The sequence below is a fragment of the Ambystoma mexicanum genome, chromosome 11 (assembly GCF_040938575.1).
Source record: "Ambystoma mexicanum isolate Mex_15411 chromosome 11, UKY_AmexF1_1, whole genome shotgun sequence".
Classification (NCBI taxonomy): Eukaryota; Metazoa; Chordata; class Amphibia; order Caudata; family Ambystomatidae; genus Ambystoma; species Ambystoma mexicanum.
Window position 1 is genome coordinate 1,056,476,793 of NC_090934.1, and position 25,542 is coordinate 1,056,502,334.

At 44.7% G+C, this 25,542-nt stretch overlaps 1 protein-coding gene across 1 annotated transcript in view; it reads left to right on the forward strand.

Annotated features, from left to right (window-relative positions):
• The window catches only part of ABHD2 (abhydrolase domain containing 2, acylglycerol lipase), a 491,761-nt gene that overhangs the window by 425,384 nt on the left and 40,835 nt on the right, over positions 1-25,542 (forward strand). The window contains exon 10 of the mRNA XM_069624300.1: positions 13,518-13,602. Within this exon, the coding sequence (XP_069480401.1) occupies positions 13,518-13,602 (85 nt within the window). The remainder of the gene's footprint in view (positions 1-13,517; positions 13,603-25,542) is intronic.

A 25,542-nucleotide genomic window follows, 5' to 3' on the forward strand; every position in this document is an offset into this window, starting at 1 on the left:
AGCGAGTTGTATCAGATCTCTGGAGTGTCCTTATGGGTTCAGCAAAGATTTGGATGGATTCAGCCTTTCCACGACGATGCACTTGATGGCGCAGCAGGTCTCCTGGTATTGGGGTTCCGCAGCTCTCAGGAAGCTCCTAGGACCTCGGGAGATGGCTCTTTTCAAAGTTTGTCTTGGGACTGGTTGTTCCCACCAGCCAAAAGGAAGGAGCCTGCCTCTTCAGAGCTTCTCTGTCGCATAGAAAACGGGTTCAGGACAGCAGTGGTTGCTTCACGGTCTCGTAAAGGGTCTGCAGTCGTCTCTGGTCTGTTTCCTGTGGTCGACTTGCATTATATTCCAGAAGCCTAACCTTTTATACAGTTCCAGCACCCACTCCTCTGCAATCACTCTCAGCGTTTTACAGAAAGGAGCTTTTGGCTGTCCAATCAGGACAGCCAGATCTCCTATTCAGGCACCTTGGCAGACGAAGGATAGGGGGGTGGAAGACTCCGCCGCACTTCCTGCCTGCCCATATCCTCTGGAGCTTAGGCAGGGATACCTACTGGTTCCCACCAAAGGCAAAACGCACACACACAGACCTCCACCCCCCCTCTCCCCCAGAATGGCCGAAGAAGGGCTAACTAAGAAAAACCACGCTAGTAATGGCGAAAAAAAAGAGGCCCTAAGTTGGTACTTGGGTGACCCCATTGTGCACTACCGAGGCAATGGACATAGCCTGTGGTATAAATATTACACAATATATGGTAGAACATGGCCACTGCCATCAGCCATAACTAGGCGATTGTCTGTGAAAAAGTCACAGGAGCAGAGAGAAGGTGGATGCTAGGTATCCCTTTGGCACTCGACTGAAGGTGGAGTGTGCCAATATCTCAGACTATAGAATTTTGGGAGAGACACGAAGTATACTTAAACTGTAGTTTACACAAGTATATATAAAAAGAATCTCAAAGTAGGACCTTGAGAGTCCCCTGCAACACTGCCGATAAGGAGCTGTGTGCTGCAGTTGTAAAACACAGATGCCTTTAAGAGCTATGGAACACACTGACTCCATAGTACAGGTAGATTACATCATATTCAGCTGGAATGTGACAGGTTGCACCAAAGCTTCTCCAGAAGGGGAAAGGCACACCTTCATCCAGCCATGAGCAGCCTCCGTTAAATATGAAAGGCTCCATGGATCTGCATTCCTTTTGTACTTCGGATGGTAGCAGTGCATACTAACAAGATCATTGAAGCAAACCTAGAGGAGAGACTTGGTTACCGGAGGAGGCAACAGTAAGGCCAGGCTAACACCCCTTTGGTATGCAATGTGTCAACTTGAAGCTAGTTCCCACCTCTATATCAAAGGCAGTGAATGGCCGGTCTGGGTCCAACAGTTACTGCAGTTGTCCCTGCAGAGCATACCCCTTTCAGGGGGTTGAAGGATGTGATTTGGGAGAGACAGGAAGTCTACTCCCAGCACATACTTCAAGGGAACCCTGCTCTTTAATCAAGAGTCACAGAGGGCTCCGTTAACCAGGGAGGCACTTTGATCTACAACAGTCAGGAAGATGGGTAGGACTTGGGTATATGGTGTTTCCCCTTGTTTGTACTGTTGCTAAGCACCCTGGTCCTGACCTCCTGCATAACAGAAGATTGAGGACCCAGGATTGGTTCATTAAGGTAGGCATAGCCTGAACCAATCGCTGGGGCCCATCTGGCTTTGAGAGGGCTGAAAACCTCACTTGTCAGATCTGAAGACTTCAAAAGAAATAAGGAGGACTCGTTTGGACCCATGATGTAAGGTACAGTCTACCTTACATCTTCTGCCAGTGAAGGAAGGCCAAGAGTTCCAAGAGGGAAGCAAGATCCTTCTCCTAAACATCTCCCAGGGAACAGAGGGGGATACCAGACTCGGAGGACCCGTCCAGCATCTCCAGAAACTGTACCCAGCCTGCACACAGCGTGCCTTGCTAGATTCTGCCAGCAAGCTTCCTAGGTGGGAAGTGCCAGAGAGTCTCTGGACAAAGGACAAGGCCGTTGCCAGCGATCACTCTCCTGAGCTTTGGCCCATCCGCCTTGAAAGGACACAAGCCCTGTGAAGAAGCTAGGATGAATCCTATAAACGCATCATCCAGTGTCCATCTGTCAAGGACATTTTCGAGCCAGTCAAGACCTCGAACCGCAACTGGCTGCACAGCTGATTGTTGTCATGCCGCAGTCACAGGAGCTGGCCAAGCCGCCTCGGCCAGCAGTCCAGATCCTCTTACCAGCGCACACAATGATTCTTGGCCCCGCACCGGACAGCCTGCTGACGCCCGTCCATCCTCACTTGCCGAACTGCCTGCCGCCTGGTACCCGCAGCTGTCTCCCGCCACCAGCAGCTTTGTCCTGCCACTAACTCGGTCTGAAGGGGTGCAGAGCACCCTGGAACCGCTGTGATGCTGTTGAGCACCAAGAACTTCATCAGCACAAGGTACATTGTGTTTCTGCCCCCCTGGTAATTCTCTGAAGGCCCCTAGAGACACTTGCAACCCTTTGCTCCTTTGGTACTGAAACCGAATAACCTTGAACAGTAAGACTGATTACTTTACCAACTACCTTCCTGTCAGCATCCAGCGTGCATCCCTTTCCTTGGTGAAACTGTCTGTCCTCTGCGTTTCTTTGCAGGGTGGGTTATATTTTCTAGTGTGCTAGAACTGTCTGTTGTAGTAATAATAAATTAGATATTTTTATAAAACTTTGACTGGACAGTCCCTTTTATCATTCGGTAATAATTGTATTTCCACTGTATTGCAACTAACCAACGATCCACGACCTTGCGGAGATAAGCCTGCTGTTCCGGCCACGGTACCAAAATCGCACAAGGAGGTTTTATAATTCACTTGTATCCCAATCTGTTTGGATCCCTTCTGGTGAACTAGAGATGTGGTCTTGATTGATGGTTTAGAAACCGATATTCATCCCTGGACCAGTGGTGCCTCAGAAGTTGATTAGACACACCCCCAGAGTAGGGACAGGAGGATCTAATCCACTCCTTTATGGCTCTTGATGCAGTCGGTCATCATTTCTGGAAAGAGCATCAGCATTCATATGTTGGGTACCTGACTTGTGCTCAATAGTGAAGTCAAAACTTTGTAGGTTTATGGACCACTTGAGCAATTTTGGGGTTTTCTCCTTTCATCTGCCTCAGCCACCTTAAGCGTTGGTAGTCAGTTTGAATTTTGAAAGTAGTTCCACAGAGCAATGGTCTTAATTTCTTCAAGGCTCAGACAATAGAAAAACATTCACGTTCAATGGTTGGCCACCTTGTCTCCCCATTTTTTTTATGTTCTACTAATAAAGCAGATAGGGTGCTCCGTGCCTTTGCTAGCAAATTGGCTGAAGACTGCTCCTATGCCTGTGTTGGAAGCATCAGTTTGGACCTGGACGGCCTGAGCGTAATCTGGAGCTCTCAGCACTGGAGCTTTACAGAGGGCATCTTTCAGCCCTTGGAAGGCTTTTTCAAAGTCCTCATTCCATTTGACCTTTTTAGGGTACTTGGGAGAGGATATGGTATTCAGAGGAGAAGCTATGATCCCATAGTTCTCAATGAAGTTACTGTAATAACCAATAAGTACCAAGAAGTCTCTTCCATGGGTTTGAGTAGTTGGAGTAGCCCAGTGGTGTATAGCCTGTACTTTGCTGGATGAGGGCTTGATTTCCACTCCTCCTACCTCATGACCAAGGTAGACCACTTTACTCTGAGCAACGTGGCATTTACTTGCTTTGATGGTCAGATTAGCCTGTTAAAGGGCCTGCAACACATGTCCCAGGTGGTCAAGATGTTCTTCCCAGGTGGGGCTGAACACTGCTATGTCATCCAAGTATGTCATGCAGACGTTCTCTTACCCATTCAGAACATGGTTAACCATTCTCTTGAATGTGGCAGGTGCATTATTTAGACCACAGGGCATGACCTTAAACTGGTACAAGCCTTCTGAAGTTTGAATGTCCGCTTCTCCTTTGATTGGTCAGTCATGGCAATCTGCCAATAACCACTTGTCGGGTCAAAGGTACTGACAAATCTTGCTGAGCACAGCTTATCTACTAGTTAATCTGTCCTTGGCAAGGGATAGGCATCAGTCTTGGTGACTGCATGTAATGCCCCATAGTCTACACATAATCTAAGTTCCTTAGTTCCTACCTCTGGTACTAACACAACTGGGTTAGCCTATGGACTTGTGGAATGTTCAATCACTCCAAGGTCAAGCATTTTATTGACCTCCTCTTGGATGTGATTCCTCACATTATCTGACATCCTGTAGCCCCTACTTTTAACAGTCACACTATCACCAGTGTCAATGTCATGCTGGCCCCAAGGGGGTTAAGCCTGGTGTAAGTGAGAACAGAGGGGCAAAGTGAGTCAAAAAAGCTTTGCACTCCTCCTGTTGCTGCATTGTCATATTAGTAGAGGGTTTTACCCCTTCTACCGACCCATCTGAAGGGTGTCCCCTTAGAAGATCTGGGAGAGGCTCATTCTCCTCTTCTTGCTCAGAAGCTAAGAGCAAAGCTCCCATCTCTGGTCTGGAAACATGAGCCTTCAGACGGTTGGCATGAAAGACCCTGGGGACCTCCTTGGGGTAGCCCAAGTCTACCAAATAATGGAGCTCTCCAAGTTTTCCCACAACTTTGGAGGGTCCTGTACATTTGTCGTGTAAGACCCTCTGTTTTATGGGACCATGATGAGAGCTTGTTGGTCTGGAGTAAACTCCACCATCTTTGTCTTCTGGTTGTGCCATTGCTTAACCAGAGCTTGACCAGCTTTCAAATTCTCACTAGTCTGTCATCATGAGTGCCATGCTCGATCTGAGGCCAAGCACATAGTCTGTAATCCATACTGGTTTAAGGGCAGAAGCATTCTCCAGACCCTCCTTAATCGGGGCCAAAGGGTCTCTTGGCTGGATGACCATAAAGTAACGCAAAGGGGCTAAATCCCACTGCAGCTTGAGGAGGAACATCTCTGTAGGCAAATAAAAGGCATGGTAGAAGAAGGTCCCACTTTCTTCTAAGTGGTTCGTCCAAAGCTCCAATCGTGCTCTTCATAGTAATATTAATCCTCTCTACCAACCCATTTGTCTGAGGGTTGTAGGCAGTTGAGCACTTGTAGGTGGCCTCACAGGTTTTCCACATGGCCTGCATGTAGTCGGACATAAAATGTGACCCATTGTCGGATACACCCTCCTTAGGAAATCCTACTCTGGTAAAAATACCAGCCACAGCCTGAGCAGAAACATTTCTCATTGGAATAGCCTCTGGGTCCCTGGTCACAAGGTCCACCACAACCAATATAAATCGGTTGCATGAAGATGTTGAAGGATCTAGGGGACCAACAATGTCAATCCCTACCCTCTCAAAAGGGACTCTTTAAACTGGGAGAGGCACTAAGGGTGCCACATTATTGGCACCACTCTTAACAGATAACTGGCAGGTGTGACAACTCCTACAGTATTGTTCAATTTATGCTCCCATCTTGGGCCAGTAAAAGTACAGTGAAATCCTCTCCTTGGTCCTCTTAGAACTTGTGACCAGCCAGGGGGGCTTCATGTGCTAACTGGTAGGTATGTGGGTCTTAATTCCTGGGGAACAGCCAGTCTCCTGAGGTTTCCTGGAAGAGGCTCCATAGGCTCACCGTATAGAAGTCCATCTTCTGAGTACAGCCTGTACTTACCAGGATCTTTCTGGGAAGCTGCTTTTAGAGAGGGGATCCTTTATTTGTCCCCTTTTGAAGTATATCTTTGAGGGTCCACCTTCTGCAAGCAAAGGTTGCAGCTCAGGATGGATTCTCGGATCCAGATCTTCTAGACCTGGTTGAATCTCTTCTGACCCATCAGTAGAAGGTTCTTCCGGGGATTCTTCTGGCACCAACTCAGCCTCACAGGGGTGACCTCTAGGTTTGCTACAGGAACGTTTTTCCGTGTGGAAGTTTTGGGCTTGGGGCCTCTGGCCTTCCTCTTGGTCTCAGTTGGACGATCATTTAAGGTTGCCTCTCTGGCTTTCCTTGTCAACTCCCTTCTCTTCTTAGAGAGGCTTTGGGTGTGCTGGAGACTACACCCAATGCCTTCAAATCATTGCCCAACAGTACCCTTCGTGTTACTTCTGACTGAACACTTAAAGGAATATTTAAAGTCTTCTCATCACAGTTAATTATAGCTGGCAATACTGGGCACATTTGGACTGGGCCTCCTGTTAACTTGGTAAGCCTTTTGGGAGCCTTAGCAACTTCCTCAGGTCGAAGTAAACTTTCATCTACTACAGTTATACTGGCCACAGTGTCTCTAATGGCAGGGGTGTCCTGACCATTCACAAGTACTGTCTTTATAATACTCTTTAGTGTTATCAGGAATGGAATTATAGACCTCAGTGTTCTGTTGTTCCCGCAGTCCCAGAGATGCTAAAGAACCCTAGCCTGAACACCAATGGGTTCTTCAGCTACAGGGTGAAAGCTAACCCCTGTCATTGGAATATCCACATCAAGAAATGCTTCTTCCTCCTGCGAGGAACCATCATCACCCTCGTCATGTCCAAAGTACTACGCCAATAGCCTATACCTAGGCATGCCTGAACGACTCCTAAAAAAAACTACAACGCATTCAAAACGCGTCAGCCAGACTACTTCTGAAACTAGCCCGAAGAGAACACACCACACCAGCGCTGAAAACACTACATTGGCTACCAATAAAACAACAAATAAAATTCAAAAAAATGTGCATTACGCGCAGAGCAGTACACAACAAAGGCGCCGAGTTCCTAAGGGACAAATTGCACCTACATCAACCAACAAGAACGCTCAGATCAAGCATGGACAAAAGCCTGGAACCGAAGCCCTACAACAAACAAAAACTAGAAACTAGTAGGATCCTCCTTCTCTCACCAAGCCCCAAAAACCTGGAACGACCTTCCAAAGTACATACATGACACATACGTAAACCACCTATTATTCAGGAAATTACTCAAAACATGCTCTTCACGTCATAACTAGAAAGACTGGCCACAGGGGCACCGACATAACTAAAAACATCAGTGAGAGTAGAGCGACCGCAATACACACCGATCAATCAATGGGAAAAGCTGAGGTAAATATCCCACGACATACCAAGGGCCAAACAGGAGACAGTCGCAATACGACCAAAGACAGTAAACACAGCAAACTAAGACAAAGACTAGAACGATCACCAAGAGGACCATGACCTTAACTTTTACCTTCTCCAACAGCCCTAAGGACAAAACATAGAGAGGGAAAGGAAGCACTGCACCACGGGCCCCAATGCAATGGGTGAGAAACAGAATGTTTCATCACTACACACGGTCCACCAATACAAAGCAGGAAACAATGCCCCACCACACAAACTACAACTAAACAGTCCCAAGGATGCTCACCCCACGGAAACCACAGAACCAGTCAGGACAGAAGGATACGAACGTCTGAATACACAAGCTCACCCAGACGGATCCATTAGGACAACACATAAACACGACCCCGACCCTGATCCATTCAAAGCCTCAACCGACCAGGGTCACACTAGATCACCTGAGAATAGATATCACCCACCCAGTCCAACACCTGAAGATCAGGTTTGGACGCACCCACCAATCCAAACTATACTCAATAGGATACAGTTGGATCAGCGCAACACCACCAAAGCGAGTCAGCCCACAAGGAACCAGCAACAGCCCAACCAACAGGTATACAACTCTAACGGAACCATAAGTACCTGAATCGGCATACAGATCCCACTAACCCAACCCTCAATCTTCTGCATACTTAACCCACACAAAACCACACAACCATCTCTCTGCCAACAATCCGCACGCACTTTACCACACGGCATCAACAACGCATAAACTTCACCAACAGCACTCGAGGCATTCGCCCGATCCGATACTAGCACCAAAGCCCAGCACTTGGTGTATACAGAGCTGAAGCTGCCAACAGCACACCACTTCTCCCACTCTCCTTCTCCCCATCTAACCCTTCCCACCCTTCCTGTTTACAGATCCGCCAGAGCACCTGGGGACCAATTCCGTTGGTGACGGTGCGCTATACAAGTACCGCTAACATAACATGTGCGAATGCTACGCTGACCGAGGGGATCCCTGCATGTTTACCCTTACATCTGGGATCTCCTTTCACATGGTCACCAGACCCACAAACTACACAGTTCCCAAATGTCTTTTATGTTATGTTTGTGGCCCTCATTTGGTGGGAGAGATTTTTGGAATTATCTTTTTCCCCAACTCTTTATTGTGAGGAGCCCCAGAATCATTGTGAGTAGCCCTATTGACTGAGTCGACAAAGCAATTGCAGCGTCAGAGAAAGTATCGGTTGTGGTGTAGCAGCACACGACTTCAGAGGATGGTAAAGACTAAGAGAAAATGTTAATAGCCAACAAGGGTAACAAGGAGACAAGAGGAAGATGCACAGAATCCAGTCTAAGCACTGGAAATCAGGCAGGGGAAAAGGAAAACAAAGAAGGCAAAGTATCCACAGGAAAAACAACAGAAAACTAGCATCTTACCCGGACAGAATACAAGGGTTGCAATGCACTAGTGCTCCGCTTCTGAGAGGACCAAGTAGGATGCACAGTGCCATCCTGGAAAAAGACTAGACCAGCAAGCTGTACTTGCAGGAAACATGTAATGAACACAAACATGGATCCTTCTCCAACGATGCCACAGCGACCATCACCGTGCTGTGACAATATGGTACAGGATAAGCTTAGGAAAATTGGAAAGAGGGTTTTTTAGATCTAGCACAGTGCTGGAAGGTGAAGGTCCATCTATTTTATACCAGAATACTGGGAATCAGATTTATTTATCTGGTTTGGCCACCACTAAGAAGGAGGATATACAGGTATTCTTCAATAAGCAAGGTGATGAAGCCATCACTATGGACGATGGTACTAACATATCATGTCCTAGGGAGGGAAATTAAGTACTGCAAGGGCTAAAATGGCTTTTTCAGCTTTCTCAATCAGATTCATTAAGATGTACTATAGCAATGTTATGCGTCTGACTAATGAGGTCAGATGGACTTGAATCTGTCCAAGTTCATCTGACTTATTGCCTAGTGTTTGGCACCAGGAGGCACAGGATACCCTTAATGTTCAGCACGTTCAGGCTGCGTCTGCTTTCAAAGGGTATCCTCCATTAAATGGTGCCATCTTTTTTACAAATACTGCAGAGCATTGTGCCTTTGAAGGGTCATCACTACGAAGGATATAGTTGTAGTTGACCAATTGGAGGATGCTACTAGATCTATATCCACTTTAGACTTGACACTATAATAGACATTATTTTGTCCTATAAGGTGGAGTTGTTTAAAAGAGATTATCAGTGTCTAATAATGAAAATACCAAAGTAAAAAGTTAAACTACTTTGTACCCCTGCCTCAGCTGTTCTAAGCTCAAGTAATGGGTGTACAGTTAGTGATGTGTGGAGGGGACTAAATCCACCAGTGGATATGAACACATCTTTAGGACAAACTAATGGCTCCGTGCATGGTATGCCTAATGACCAGGCTAAAATGGATTTGGCCTTTGGTAATCTGGCTATGGAGGGGTATTGGCAGTGGCTCCCCATGGTGTTCAGGCACATTTTATGAATAAACTGATTTCAATATGACACCTTTTCTCTTCTGCTCCATGGACACTTGTGGTTATTACCATTATGATGCTGAAGGAGGGTTGTATGAAGCATGTATCTCCTCACTATTCTTTTGGTGCAAGAAACTTCGATGGTCGATGCCCTACATCATGATGGCAGTTAAAATACTGTTCCCTGCTGTCAAGCGTTCTTTGGGACGGCCAAAATGGGGCTTAATAAAGCTACATAATCACTGGAGCATCAAGAAAAACAATCTCCGTACTGACAATGTGCTAGCTGGTATGATCTGTTGGCGGTTTGAGAATAATGACATTTTAATCATCAATGTTTTTGATCCAGCAGGCATGGCTTCACATGCGAGAAGCCTTAACAAGGTTAGCGCAGTTCTTGTGGGTACAGACACTTCAACGCCTGTGTTTGCGTGTGGAGATTTCAGTGCGCACATACCTCCAGTCTTGGGTGCCTTCTGCAATTATTTTGGCTCGTCTCCCATTAATAAGGAGTTGCATAACCAAAAAGGGTCTCTCTTGGCTTCTAGTATATATCTGTGTAATCTCAAAATGTTAAATGGTCTTTGCCCATGTGATGAGGGTGTACTAGAGTTGGTGCTAAGAGTGCTATCACAATTGATTGTATCTGTTAGCCAAAGTGCTCTCTTGCTGGTCTATGACATGGCAATCCTGACTAGGGATGAGAGCGATAACATGCCGCTATGTGCCCACCTTAAATTGAATATTGGTGTGCAGCGTTTTGATATTGGTAGCGCCCTAGAAATTAATAAGGGCTTGAATAGAGTGAGTGAGGTGGAACCCGACCAAGTTGAATAAGGCTAATGTGGTTGTTGGCCAAGAGTTGAGGAATTCATTCGCAACTTTTGAGGATGGTGTAAATTATCTGGTTGAGAGGTTTGGGTTAGTACTCCAAACTATCAAGCCACACGTCCAGGTAAATAGGTGTCATAGGAAATCTGTTGAGACTAGCAATTGTGTGCAAAGCAAGAGAAAGTATGACCAGGCTGGACAAGAGAAAAACCTTTTAAGACAAGAGATAAAAGGTGTATTACAAACATCCTGGACTGTGGCGAAACCTACAAATGCCAACTTGGCAATGAAAGAGTCTGAAATGGAGCGATCAGATATGGCTCCGTAGGCATTTTAGACACAAGGAAAAGTCTAGTTGCAATTGATGCTGTTTGTTAAGAATAGGGAAAGTAGATTCTTTTGGGGATTGAGCAACTCTGCTAAAACTAGTTCTGCTTTAGTGACGTATGTGAGAAGTGTCGATTAGAAGGTGTATATTGAGTGTAGTTTGGGTTCTAATACTTCTGAGGCACCTTTTCAACCCAATGGCCATGTTAGCTGGGATTTCAAAACTACAGTAGTCGATTTAGTAAATATAATTAAATTCCTGAATTCATCTCGGGTGGCAGGACCTAATGGAACCTGCAATGCGTTCATTTAAATCAATCCCTTGCTATGGGTGAGGGTGCTACATTGCCTATTCATAGATGTAGGCCTTAAAGGTGTCCTTACTAAATGGTGGATGGACAAACATAATACCGGTTCATAAAAGAGGAATTGGAAAGACTCTGGGAACTAACCTATACTATGTGCAAAGCTTGATGCCACGTCTAAAATATTTGCAAGAGTGTTGCTGAATGAACTTAGAACGTGGATTGTGACTAATAATCTTGCTTTTAATCAAACTGGTTTCCGCCCCAAATATAACACGTTGCACAATGTATTAACTCTTGTTACGGTTGTACAACATGCCTGGGCCAAGTGTCACCAACCAAGCTATGCTGCATTTATCAATTTTAGTGCAGGCTTCAATACTATCATATGTGAATGCTTGTTGCACTTTCTCTCTCGCACACACGCCATGCACAACGAACAGTCTTAAAATCAACATTGAAAAGTTCCAAACTGTGGTTTTTGCACCACCCCGTACCAAACTGAAGAAATATTGTTGGATGATAAGTCAAAGTTGAACATGTCTCTATATAGATATCTAGGGGTGCTGGTGGCTGATTAACTATCCTGGACTGCCCACTGTTTGTGCTAAGACTACCAACAAGGGCAATTAATATATTTGTCGGCAAACAGGGTGGCCACTCTCAGTCCATGCTTACAAGGTATCAAGTAAGAATTCTTCCCAGCATTGTGTATGGTGCAGAAATTTGGGTCTGGAAATGTGGTGATGCTTTGGACAGATTGAAAGGCAAAGTGATGAAATCTCTTTTGAAATTGCCAAAGTCCCTTATGACGGATTATATCTGCCTAGAATTCAATATGCAGATTATCTCCACTTTTGTCATGCGTTAAAGGTTGTTAATGTTGGGGAGACCAGCTGGAATGGGTCACAGAACTTTTCTCAACAGGTTGGTTGAGAACGACTTGAACACGCATAAGTGGGTTTGTGGATGTTGCTTGAATGCGTTTTATATCACTGCCCATCACTCGGCTTCTATAATTGATAATGATCCTGCCTTGCATTCCTTTCTCCACCTATAGATGGGTCGTCAAAGGTGCTGTAAAAGAGTTTGATAAAGAGAACACACTGGTAAATTTGGCTACTAGGGTCAACAGTATCAATTGCATTGAATATTTTTTAAATAGAAGTGCCTAACCTATGAGTTACACTGTCCGACGGCATCTAAATATCACATTTTCATTTGGTTGCCTCTTTGGAAATAGTGGTGGCAAGGATTTGTATTGCTCGAATTGAGAGAATTTGCAGATTATTGGGGGAGGATGGTCTTGTTTGTTTATATTTATATAGCGCACCTGACCCAGAGGTATCTGGGCGCTCTTAAGGCAAGTACATTGTTACAGACCTAGGCATTATAGTTAAATACAGTTTGGTCATAGATACTGATTATAGTCACATACAAGTAGGTAGCAAATGAGGGTTACAGGCATAGGCAATGTTAAGAGGTTACAGTTGCACAGGTATGTTACTAAATGGCTAGAATACAGGCGTAATGAGTGTAAAGAAATAATTGTTTTACTACATGGCTAGAGTACAGGCAGACCAAATGTAAAGAATCAAAAAGGCAGATATGGGATAGTTGGGGTGGATGGTTCATTAGTTAATGAACTGAAGGTTTAGAGTTCCGAGTTACTGTTGTCTAGTTCTTGCTGAGTAACCAGGAAATGACATTTCTCCTGAAGTTGGAGAATACCTGAAACCATAAATCCTCTTTTGATTGACTACAATAGCTTATCCCTTCTCCGTCGCAGTTATTTGATTTTGGATGGTGCTATGATCTCTGGCATTGTTTTATGGATGGACAGGATGTTAATTTAATGTTTTATATAGTTACATTTTGTGACCGGGTATTATCAATTTTAGATGAAATATATTATTCATGTCTTTTGTGCACGAGTTGTGCCTTGTACCTTATTTTGGTCAGAATTGTAAGTGTACATTTGGAAATGTTATGATTGTATGTATGACTTAGAATTGCACGACGACTACTTGTACTTATTATGGGAGGTTACAATGCTAATTTATATTAGTTATATTAGTTTGGTCAAGCTCCGGACCTTGGCTTGGACAATCTGATATTTTGATTGAATGTATATTTTAGGTTTGTATACAAAGTCATTAATGTGACTGACTGCATGTATGCCTTAAATAAACAAAATAAAAAAGGCTTCTGTTTTTTCTATGGTAAGAAATGTTCTGTTCTCAGCATCTGGAGCTTGGCTAGCACCATAGCATAGGGGAAGTGGGACCTGGATTTACAGAACATGTGTCCTTATGGCTTGTAACATTTTGCACCAGTATATGAGACAAATCGTGAGCTTTGATGCACCTATGTTGAAATCGCAGTATGAGGGGGACTGTACCTCATTTTTCTTTTTACCAACGTTTTTCTTCTCATGCAGATCCATGTTCCACTCATGCTGGTTAATTCTTCAGATGACCCTCTGGTACATGATAGCTTGCTGTCTATTCCCAAGACTCTGTCAGGTTTGTGTGATGAAGACTTTTACATTTTGTGGAATTTCAAATAAAAATGTGTGAGTTTTTATTTGTTAAAATCCTTATTTAATTATGAGTGACTGATTAGCTTCTTTAAAATGTGCATTACTTTGCATACATCTTAACGCAGCTTCGTTTTTTATTCACAGTGTGCATTGCGTAATATGTTTCACCACATGAGAGCCAGTTTACTAGGCTGATCAGATTTTTGTGAATGATGCCCATAGTCTCTAATTACTTGTTGTTCAGTCTTTGCCCACAGGCAGACCCTTGTCCTTGCCCATTAAGTCATATGTTTGGTTCGGTACAAAGAGTGTGGTGTTAGCAAGTCTAGTCTTTCTGGTTATTTCTTTACCTCCAGCATGGGATTGATCATGGATTCACGTACTTTAACTACTGCTGGTCAGGTTGGAGAAGTCCCTGGTAATCATTTGAAAACAGTTAAAACTAAATCCCCATGTACAACGGATCCACATAATTATTGGCATTTTTGTACCTTTGAACTGAGGTAGGCAGTCCCTAAACCCTCTTCAGATTCTAACCACATGACCTGCTGAAGAGAATCCTCGAGTTATACTCTTTCACTCAACGTGATCTACTTACGTCTTGAAGATACCAGCTACAACTATTTATATACATCTTTCATGTTTTTCGACACTTCTGGCCCCCAGGGAAAGGGGATCCTAACCCTGACAGTCTCTGAACCAGGCGGTGACCTGTGTTAAGTTAAATCTTGAATCTGTTTCCTCTTCTTGAAAAATGGATCCTGATGAGCAAAGGAAATCTTTGTAGAGGCAGTGATATTTTTTAAATAAACACCCGCCCCCACCCTTTCCGCCCTTGGGGCTTCATTCTCTTCAAATTTTGGTGGATTGCCATATATGCCAAGTTTTCAACAGTAAAACCTTATAGAACAGACACAGATGTCTATTATGCTGATAACATAACAGCACTTAACCTGCATTAGAATTGGTGATAGTAGAGCTGGTCATCCTCTTTTGTCAAGACAAAAGGCCTACAAGAAAAATACTCAGGGTGAGATCAGAAGAGGATGTACCAGCAGGCTTTACAACAGCACAACCTCTATCCTCAAAGTCCTCTCTAATGAGCAGTACGTACATGTGCTGTCAGCACCATTTCTGTCAACAGCACCCTTCAATAAAGTTCTTGTTGATTGCAAATAAGTCTTTGTGTAAGGTCAATTTTCAAGCTATTAGTTTATGACTTCTTAGCTTGCGGCATGTAGACCTCTCATCGGTGGAAATTCTGTAATTGAGCATTTGTCAACAGCAACTGCATTGATTCCCATACGCCAGTGTCAATGGCTTAAATCCAGTTGTCAGCTGAGGGTTCAGCAACAAACCGCCAGTTGACATTTCAATGCTAGTGCAAAATACTTGAAAGGATGGCTGCATCTTCAATGTCTCTGCTGCCACCCGTCATATCCTAGAGACAAACGTGAAGCAGATTCAGGTGGAGGAAGTGCTAGGATACGAATCGTCCTTCTATGATGCCTTGGGCTCAACAGTGATAACGAACATCGGGTGCAGCGGGAAGTGAGAGCAGAGAAGGCCGCGCCAGCGAGCTGGGGAGGTGCCATTATACAAGACCTGCCATTGTTCACAACTGATAAATGACAGCGAGAGCCTCGAACTGTCTACTCCCAGACAGCCTGCTACAAAGGATAGCTCACCTGCTGCCGGGGCACAGGCTGCAACGGGCACATTTGCAGCTCCAGTATCTGAGGCCCTACTGGCAGATTTCCCATCCACTCACAGACGAAAGAGGGTTAACCCCGCTTGGGATGTGTACTGGAATATTAATGAAAAACACAGTAATGTGAGACAGAGGCCCGTGCTTCAAAGGAAGTTCCTGTTTATTGCATTTCGCCTGGGAGGATTTGCTTAACCCTATGGTTAACATAACTGACTCGAGGTAGTCAAAGGCAGCAGCTCTTATATACAGAAAAAAAGAGGGCTGGTTAGTAATTAATTACATATGAGTGCCCATAGAACCCATGTTACAGTGGTTTATGATCAGTGAAGACAACAGAACAATCATAGGTACACTTTTCTGCTTACATGTCCTAGTCATGAAGCACTTCCCTTGAATTGGTAACTAAACCAAACAAAGTTGAGCACACGGAAGGAACCTAGATCTTGTCACCCTTCCGCAACCTACAAACATTAACCTGATCCTCTACACAAAATGGTTGTCAGTATTGGTACAGGCACTAGACAAAATTCAAAATGGCCAAATGAGTCAAGATGGCTGCTAAGATACATTGTCACAATCAGAAACGTAGTCCCCTCATTTCGGCTTTCTCCCTTCAGTATTGAGGGTGCCAAAGGCTCACACGGAGAAACCCTTTGTGTACAAACAGCAGTGGGCAGTGCACGGGAGGGTCAGCAACCATTACCCCAGGTTTAATGGTTTGTTAAATGTTAGAGCACAGTGCCCATTACTAAATAGTGACAGAGTGGGCGACAACACGGATAATGTGAAAAGTGTGGCATATATGAAAGTGCATCGCCCAGAGTGAGGGAAAGGGAACATATTGAGATATAATCACACAGGGGTTATGCATGATATTACTGTAATGACATGGAATATAATGGGGTTGAAAACAAAAGAAATTTAGACAAATAATTAGATTTCTGATGCTTGTTAATCTGCTTAGAATCACATGCTTTGCATATAGTCCGACATCTAGTGGTAACCAGAGTATTGCATCTTGTCTTTTGAGGATGGAAAGGGGACGTCGACATAGGCATGTCTGTAACACTATCCCTAACGCAACATGTAGTGTACCCAGTAATCCTCACCGTCTAGGTTCCTCAGATTTTTTTTTTCTGCCCAGATAGCTGGTCTACCTAATATTGCAAATTTGTAAAAATCCTAACCTTTGGTCATTTATACAACAGTTGTCCCCTCTTCGACGATCGTTCCGTTCTACACAGTAGGGAGAGTGGATTTTGAGGGTTCCTTTCTTTTAAGAATGTCTTTCCTTCTCCCCTCTCTTTGCCCCTTTGGTATTGTCCTCACTTCTGTTTCCCTGCGCTCTGGACAGGACTCCCTTTAAATTTTTCCCTTCCTGTAAGGGTAAATTCCCTGGAAAGATAAGCACCCTCGATGCAATAAGTTTCTCCCCCTCAATAACGCTGAGTCATCCTGTCTGCATTGTAAGCTCCCACGGCCCAAGACCATAAAGGAGTGTTGTGTAAAATGGTGGGCTGCCTATGCAATGTCGTAGGCCGAGGGTAACTCCCCCGCCACCACAGCCGCCAAAAGCGTTGAGGCTCATAGCGACCACCATGGCTCCGACACGGACGCCATTGACCTGACAACGGAGAAGACTCGCTCCAAGACATCTGTCCCCGGCACTGATGGGGACAACGCAAGTCCTGCTATGGGGAGGTTACACCCAGGCAACGAGGACGGGCACACATTACATGGGACTAAACACACAACCCCCGGTACCTTCGCGGCCTATCGGTTGAAACGGTCCAAGGTGCCAATAGGTGCGTCTGATTCCTCAACGACACCTGCCGATGTGCAGGATCGGCAGCCCTCCCCGCAACCGCATCAGCAGCATGCAACCGGACACTATGTAACGAAGGGTGCCAGCACCAAATCCCTCAAGACAGTCAACATGCCTTCCTAGAAAGCTCTGTTCCCACCGAAAGTTTAGACACAGCCACCTTCACACCCTAACCAACTTCCCGTAATGCCGAGCATCAGCGAAAGCCTCGCAAAGATTGTCTCGGCGGCTGGTAAACACAAAGATAGCGCCAAAAATACATTAAAGGACACTCCAGAACGCCCAAAAGAGCGACAGGACTTTACAGAGTCATCAGCCTTTGTCCAAGACTCAGTGAATTATCTCGACGTTCTATCTACAGGAGCCTCTTGACACCTCTGGGTCATCTAAACGGACCAGGGAGAAATTTGAGGGGTGTATGAACAGGCTAGAAAAGTTTGTAGATTTTTCAGAGAGGTGCACTCCAAAGAGGCCTCGTGAGGAGATCCCTTATGAGGTACCCACAATAACTAAATGCCAGAGGACCTCAGACCCTCTCCATGAGGAGGTCTTTGACCTTTCAGACCCTGAAGAAATTCCTCCTGACCCTTATGCACAGGGGGAGGATCTTTTTGCTGATCCTCATGATCACGCCCCCGGGGTTGGGGGGATGACCAAGATGTTTGTGAGAACCCACCATGGCTATCCCCTACCCCCACCCCGGACCTGGATGCCATTTGCCTTGACTCTCCATCGTCTCCCCCTCTGCTTCAGGCCTCTCCTGTGGACGACCAAATGGTATTTAATGCCATTCTTAGGAAGAGGACTTCCAGATAGCCACACAGGAGGCTGTGGTAGACTCTGATTTTGTAGAGGGCATTTTTAAAAAGAAGCCTCCGGCTAGCCAAGCTATTCCCCTTCTCAATTCCATGAAGAAGTGCATCGCCCCCTCTTTATTGACACCCTCTCAAACCAGAGCTGTTAATCCCAGGGTGGAGAAACTATTTCGGCCCTCCTATATATTAGAGGTCATGTCACACCAGATTGTCTGGTGATCACAACGACGAGGAAAAAGGTGGGATCCCCTTGTCTACAGGCGAGTCGCCACCAGACAGAGTGTAAGAACTGATATGCTTTGGGGAACAGAATCACCACTGCTGCAGCTTACTCCACCCGCATAGCCAATAATACCACGCTATTGACTAGTTATTCAGATGTCCAGTGGAACCTACTGCAGGAAGTCACAGAACCAGTGCGCACCTGCCTACTAGCTATCGTGTCGGAAGGCAAACAAGTCATTCACAACATCCTCAAGAATACCTTGGATGCTGCTGAAACAGCTGGTCATTCCGTGGCACAAGGTACCCTTATAAAGCGCCATGCGTGGTTAAGGAACTCCGGGTTCAAACCCGAGACTCGAGCATCATTTACAAACAAACCTGTGGAAGATTCCAATCTGTTTGGAAAGGCAGTGGATGAAACATTGGAGACCGCCAAGAAGGAACATGAGACCCTCAAATCTTTGAACCAGATTACTCTAAGACCTTTTCAACAAAGAGGGGGTAAGTTCTCGACACTCCTTTCGTGGGCAATCCTATCAACGTTCCCACATAATCAGTATGGCACAGGGAACAATTGGTCTTGGAGACAAGGTTCGAACAGCCCCAGTACTTACCCTCCCAGAGGACAACATTGGGGAAAGGGAAGTGGTTGTAATGCCACCCGTAAAGGCTCCCCGGCCTCTGGTAAAAAAAATGACTATTGAGTCTGGGTCCCCTCCCATGCCTCCCAGTCGGGGGACGCTTAACATCATTCCTGCATGCATGGGAGAAGATCACATCGGACCAGTGGGTGCTCAAGGCCGTTACCCACCGGTACTGTTTAGAGTTCAGCCGGCCACCTCGGTACAGACCTCCAAGATCCAGGCGCCTGACACTGGAACACTTGAAGATCCTGTAGGAAAAGGGCGCTATCGAAGTCGGCCCTGTTCTACAGGTAAACAAGGGTATTTATTCAGTGTACTTCCTTGTACCCAAAAAGGATCTAACCATGCGCTCTGTTCTAGACTTGCGCCCAGCGAACAAGTTTGTCAAACCCCAAAAGTCTCGTATGGTGACGCTGCAGGAAGTAATAATTCCTCTTCTCATGAAGAGGGGATTACATGGCAACATTTGACTTGAAAGATGCATACTTTCATATTTCAATGTTGCCGGCACACAAAGTACCTAAGGTTCATGATAGAGGGCAAGCACTATCAGTTCAAAGTCCTTCCCTTCGGCATTGCCTCAACCCCCAGGGTATTTACAAAGGTACTGGTAGTTGCAGTGGCTCACCTTTGCAGGCAATCCACCCCAGTTTATCCTTACCTCAACGACTGGCTCATAACAGAGACTCCTACGAAACATGTCTAGCAAATACTCCAAAACCGGTCGACCTTTTATTCAGTCTGGGATTCTCCATAAACGAGAAGAAATCCAGGCTCGACCCCAGTCAAGTCAAGCAGTTACTATGGGCTCTTATTCGTACAGAAGACGGGCTTCTCTTCCCCTCCAACAAGAGGGTTAGAAGCGTGCTGTTTCATGTATGTAGCCAGTCGCGAGGTCACGGTACACAAGGCCATGCGACTGTTAGGTATGATGGCGTCCTGCATTTACTTGGTTCCATGTGCGGTTTTGTGCATGCGCCCCATGCAATAGTGGCTAAAAAGCCAATGGTGTCAGTCCAGCGGACTATGGGACAATCTAGTGGTTGTCTCGGTAGCCCTCGTTCTCTCTCTGAGGTGGTAGTTCGAGGGAAAACCTCTTGAAGGGGAAAGCCTTCACCACCCCGCAGTAGAAGCCACTCACGACGGATGCATCCCTCACGGGGTTGGGGGGGGCATCACCTTCTTCAACAGATGGCGCATGGGGTTTGGCCCCCAGCAGTAGCTTCCAACCACATAAACCTGTTGGAGCTACTAGCAGTGTTCAAAGCACTGAAAGCTTTTCAGACGCAGCTACAGGGAAAGACAGTACTGGTCCTCGCGGACAGCACCATAGCCATGTACTACCTGAACAAACAGGGGGGAACTCATTCCCCAAGGCTTTCCAAACTATCTCTGAACATTGGAAAGTGGACTCTCAAACACAAGATGTTTCTATTGTCTCAACATGTTCCAGGGGTAGTCAATCTTCTGGCAGACGTGCTCAGCCGAGACTTCCCACAGCCCTTAGAGTATGAATGGCGACTACACGAAGACATCATCTCAAACGTTTTTGCAGAATGTGGTATCCCAAAGATCGACTTGTTCACAACTCTGGAGAACTCACAATGCCCAGATTTTACCTCCAGGTACCCTCGGAACCAATCCAAGGCGAACGGTCTCTGGATAACATGGTCAGGGAGATTTGTTTACACTTACCCCACCAACCCCCCAACTCCCCAACTCAACAAGATTGTGCACACAATGCACCAGGAACCAGTTATCATGATCTTGGTGGCCCCATTATGGACACCCCAACCCTGGTTCTCCCATCTGATGGAAATGTATCTTTCCTCCGATGAAACTGTGTTGCCCTTACAACATGTTGTCTCAGGACAGGGGGGAAAAGCTCCATCCATGCCCGCAAACTCGCTGCTTAGCAGCCTGGCTCCTGAAATCGTAGAGTTTGGACCTCTCCAGCTTCTCCAAAGATGCATGGATATACTCGGAGAAGCAAGAACCCCTAACACAGACATTGCTACTCCAATAAATGCAAACACATTGTCATATGGTGTAATACCAAAGTCATCAATCCCATTGAATGTTCCCCTACACATATAGTGTTATACCTGACTCACCTGCTGGATGGACTCAGGTTTTGTATTCGATTCCCTGAAGGTTCACTTAGCTGCACTTTCAGCCTACACTACGTCCCAGCAGAAAGTGTCTTGGTGGAAGATCCTAGTAATTAAATCTTTTATGGAAGGGGTTAAGAGAATGTATCCTCCCATTTCCAACCCGGCTCCTGGATGGAACCTAAATGTGTTTTAACCAGACTCATGGGGGTCTCCCTTTGAACTTATGCACAAAGCAGGCCTAAAGGCACTCACTTCCATACGAAGAGCTGGTGAACTACAGACGCGTTCTATTCTAGACCCTTTTGTCCCAATTCACAGAGATAAGGTAGTTCTGTGCACTCACCCAAGGTTTGCTCCTAAATTAATTTCAAAGTTCCATGTGAACCAGTCTATAGAACTGTCATGAGCAGGGCAGTCATCTACTATCTGGAAAGAACTAAATCACTAAGGAAAACAAACCAGTTTTTCGTTTCAGTGGCAGCTGGTAGAGAAGGGGACCCTGTCTGTAAATCAGCCATCTCTAAATGGATTGTCAACTGCATCACAATCTGCTACACTCTTGCCAAGAGAAAACTGCCCTTCAAGCCTAGAGCACACTCTACTCTGGGCAAGGGGGCTTCCATAGCATTCATTGCAAATGTTCCTCTCGAGTCCATTTGCAAAGCGGCAACCTGGAGTTCTGTACTGACCTTTACAAAACACTATTGCCTAGACACTCACTCTAGGTCTGATTCTCAGGTGGGACAAGCAGTACTAAGACATCTTTTCTCTACTGTTCCTTCTCACATCCCACCTCCAACTCCGGGTACTGCTCGCTAGTCTATGCACAGCATGTGATTCTAAGCAGATTAACAAGCATCAGAAGACATGCATTACTTACCATAATAGCCTTTCTGATGATTGTATCTGCTTAGATTCACATGCGCCACCCTTCCTCCCCGCTCGGATGGAAGGAACATAGACGTCTTACTACTTCTCTCTTTCTGTACTCGCTCACGATAATCATAAGGCTCCCTCACGGCAGGAAAAAATACAATCGGAGGGACCTCGACGGGTACACTACACGTCACGTTGGGGATAGTGTTACAGACACGCATATGCTGACGTCCTCTTTAGATCCTCGAAAGGCATGAGGCAATACTCTGTGGTTACCACTAGATGTCGGACTATATGCACAGTATGTGAATCTCAGCAGATATAATCATCAGAAATGCTATTACGGTAAGTAATGCATGTCATGCTCAAAGGCACAAGGTGCGTATTCTCATATTACAAGAGACTCAACTTTAGTTGGAAGATAGATTAACAGCGGTGCAGGGGTGGGGCGTGCATAAAAATGAAGCTCCACACACTACAAACTTCAGAGGGGTTGCTAAAACATATACCCATTGGTAAAATTCAAACTTCACGAAAAGATAACGGATGGGGAAGGACGGTATCTAATATTGGTGGGTGAAATGCTGGGGATGAAAGTGGTGATGATCAATATACATGATTTCAAAAGAAGGGGGTTTGTATAGGGTGTGCACTGACATAGAGATCAATATCAATGAGCTCAGAAAATCAATATACTCGCACTAAATGTACAAAAGTTCCAGAGAACACCAGAGAGCAATTTACGCCCTTGTTGGGCTAATTATTTAATACAACACAAGAAAGTCATGTGTTCGGCCCTATTGGTAGCCAACACGTGTTTTGACTCTCTTGGGTCTTTTTCAAGTCAGGGCCTATGTAACAAGTACAACCAAATACATTGGTGAAGAACATAGAATGAACATGTTGTAAACCAAAAAACCCCATGTGTTCAAAAAACAGCAAATTGCCCTCATCAAGAGGGGAAGAAACGAGGAACAAGGGCATAATTCAATTACCATGGTTTATTTAAAGAAGTTATATGTCCACATGTAAATAATACACATAGAATGATGAAAAATATTGAAAAATCATAAAGAATCAAAAATTAATGACAAGCATCAAAAAGAGTGGCAAGTTTAGTATTGTTCCCACACAATGGAATCCATGAAATATTGTATCCATATTACATAAAACCAGCACAGAAAAAAAGAGAACACACAAGACAAATGGAAAGAAAAAGGAGAAAATCATAACAAAACATTGAGTACCGCCATTTATATATCAAATGTTTTACAAATAGAAATAGTTGTGCATTATCCATGTAACTCCCCATTGTGGCAGAACCTGAATGTGCTCAAGCCACACCAGGTACCTAACACTTAATACAGGGTGGATGCCAAACGCCAATGCAGCATCTGAAAGTGCATGCTCCATTATGCAAAATACCCATAATTGTGCTTGCACAATTCACACTTCCATTTGTGTACACCATTGGTGATGTGCTGTAATTCATGTCTTCCCTATGCTCCATGCATTCTAGAGTATAGGTGCATGTGCACCAAAAAAGATTACTTGAATAACCTGTGATAGCTTCTGTATTTTGGATTGACGCAATCATAATGTTCCCTGAAAGAATCCAAGAAAGCTATATAAATACCAAAACAATGTGCACCCGATTCTATGCTGCATTAGAATTGTCACCGGAGCAACGTGTACCATATTACCTAATATAAGTGAACAATACCAAATAGGAGGCCAGCAATATCTCTCCCAAAATGATGTAAACCATTATGCCGAGACCTGCCGCTCTTGGAAAAGATGTCTAGTCCCCTGGAAAAGCGACACCTCAAAAATATCTATTCATGAAAAATATACAAAGAGAGCGGAAACTATAATCAACACTGTCTATTTACGGTTATTCCAAAAGTGCAGACTCCAATTGCAGCTAGAAGAATTTATAATTACCCTGAGTCCTTTTGTCAGTAAGATACATGTGTTTCCTTCAATGTTAAATGCACTTGTCTTCACGATTTCAATATGTAATTCTTCTTGCAAACTGCAAACAGTAAATGCGCACAAATAAAGTATAAGGCGTCCCCTACAAGTATAATACAAGCTCCTTGTGAAAAAGTACCAAGAAAGTCTTATATGATGCCCTTAACTTACCAGAATGTTCATTCACACGAGTCCCCGGCTTAAATGCCATAACACAAGAAAACATTGCTCATATCCGGCACGGCTTAAATACAGCCTAAATGGGATCATCATGTATGCAACATCACGTGACCTACCGCGCGGACGCATGTAAACATTGATTCGAAACTGAGTCACGTATCATTCACGATGTTAGATTCTAAAAAGTGAATTGGGACAAACTACCTAAATTGTGTTATTTATAAATTTGAAAATGTGAGTACATATAGCATTCCAACCCGTCCTAATAGCAAACTATCCGTGTTACGTACCAAACACCATAATCGGTACTATGTAATTTATGAATTAGAAAGTGTGAGTGCATATATCTTCGGTCCACTTCCTAGTAACAGTGTTATAGGCCCAGAAACAAAATCTGTGCCATTGAGTTCACTGTGCATCGCTGCACTACACTGTTGACGTGTTGGTAAACTGTCATTTCATTAAAATGGTATGTTAATAAAAATATTGTTCTGCATTGGGGATGTGCATCCAACCTGCTTGTCAACTAACACATAACCAATATGAGTTTCTAGGAACACACTGCTTTATCCAAATAGGGAACCCTCTGTAGCTGAAAAACCAGATGCATACAACATTAAGACGGTATAAGTGTCTCCAAAATGTCTGATATAATGTTGAAATGAAACAAGTATTTTTATTTAAAAAAAATTCCGTTCATGATCCTGATTTAACCCCAACGTTGTGCACCTAAATTTGCAGATCATACGTGCTTCAAGCTGTCGAAGCAATAGATGTCGGTCTACGCCTCTGGCGTTCAAACAAGCTTGCTCTAATCCCAGAAAACGTATATCCTTTATGTTATCCATTTGATTGCCAATGACTAGTGAGTGCCAGTCTGGGATCCTGACTGTTGAGATTGTTGAGGTGTTCTTGTATTGGGACCCGGAGCTCCCATATTTTACTGACAACAAATGCCCGTTTGCAAACACATAATATGGCATAAACAACATATTTGGACTTACAATTAATAAAGTCACGTATTCTGAAGGACAAACCATGATGACATACAAATTCTGTTACCGGTGACATTGCATATTGGCAAACATTGCAAGAACCACATTTGTGAAAACCGTTTGGGGGAACCCCTGAGTCACTCTAAATGAGCACCTACTACAGGTTAAGGTCCAAAGAAAGGTGGTCTCAATTTGTTTTTTTAAAGTCTTGTTTCTGGTAATCACAACTTTTGGTCTCTGTGTGATATATGAAGTGAGGTCTGGATCAATATACATGCCCCCAATGTTTACACTGCTGAATACTTCCAGAAGTGTGCAAGCCACCTGCACAAATATGGGGGATACGAAATAATATGAGGATGGGACTGCAACTTTGCACTTGCGCTATGCCTAGATAGGTCGAGCTCCACACAGAAACACGTACCGCATTGTCAAGGCCTGGGCTGACTGCCACAGCCTGCTTGACTCCTGGAGACTCAGACACCCCACGGAGAGAGAATACACCTATTGCTCGAGTGTGCATGACTCTGCATCCCGCTTTGATTACATTATCGTCCTCCCAGA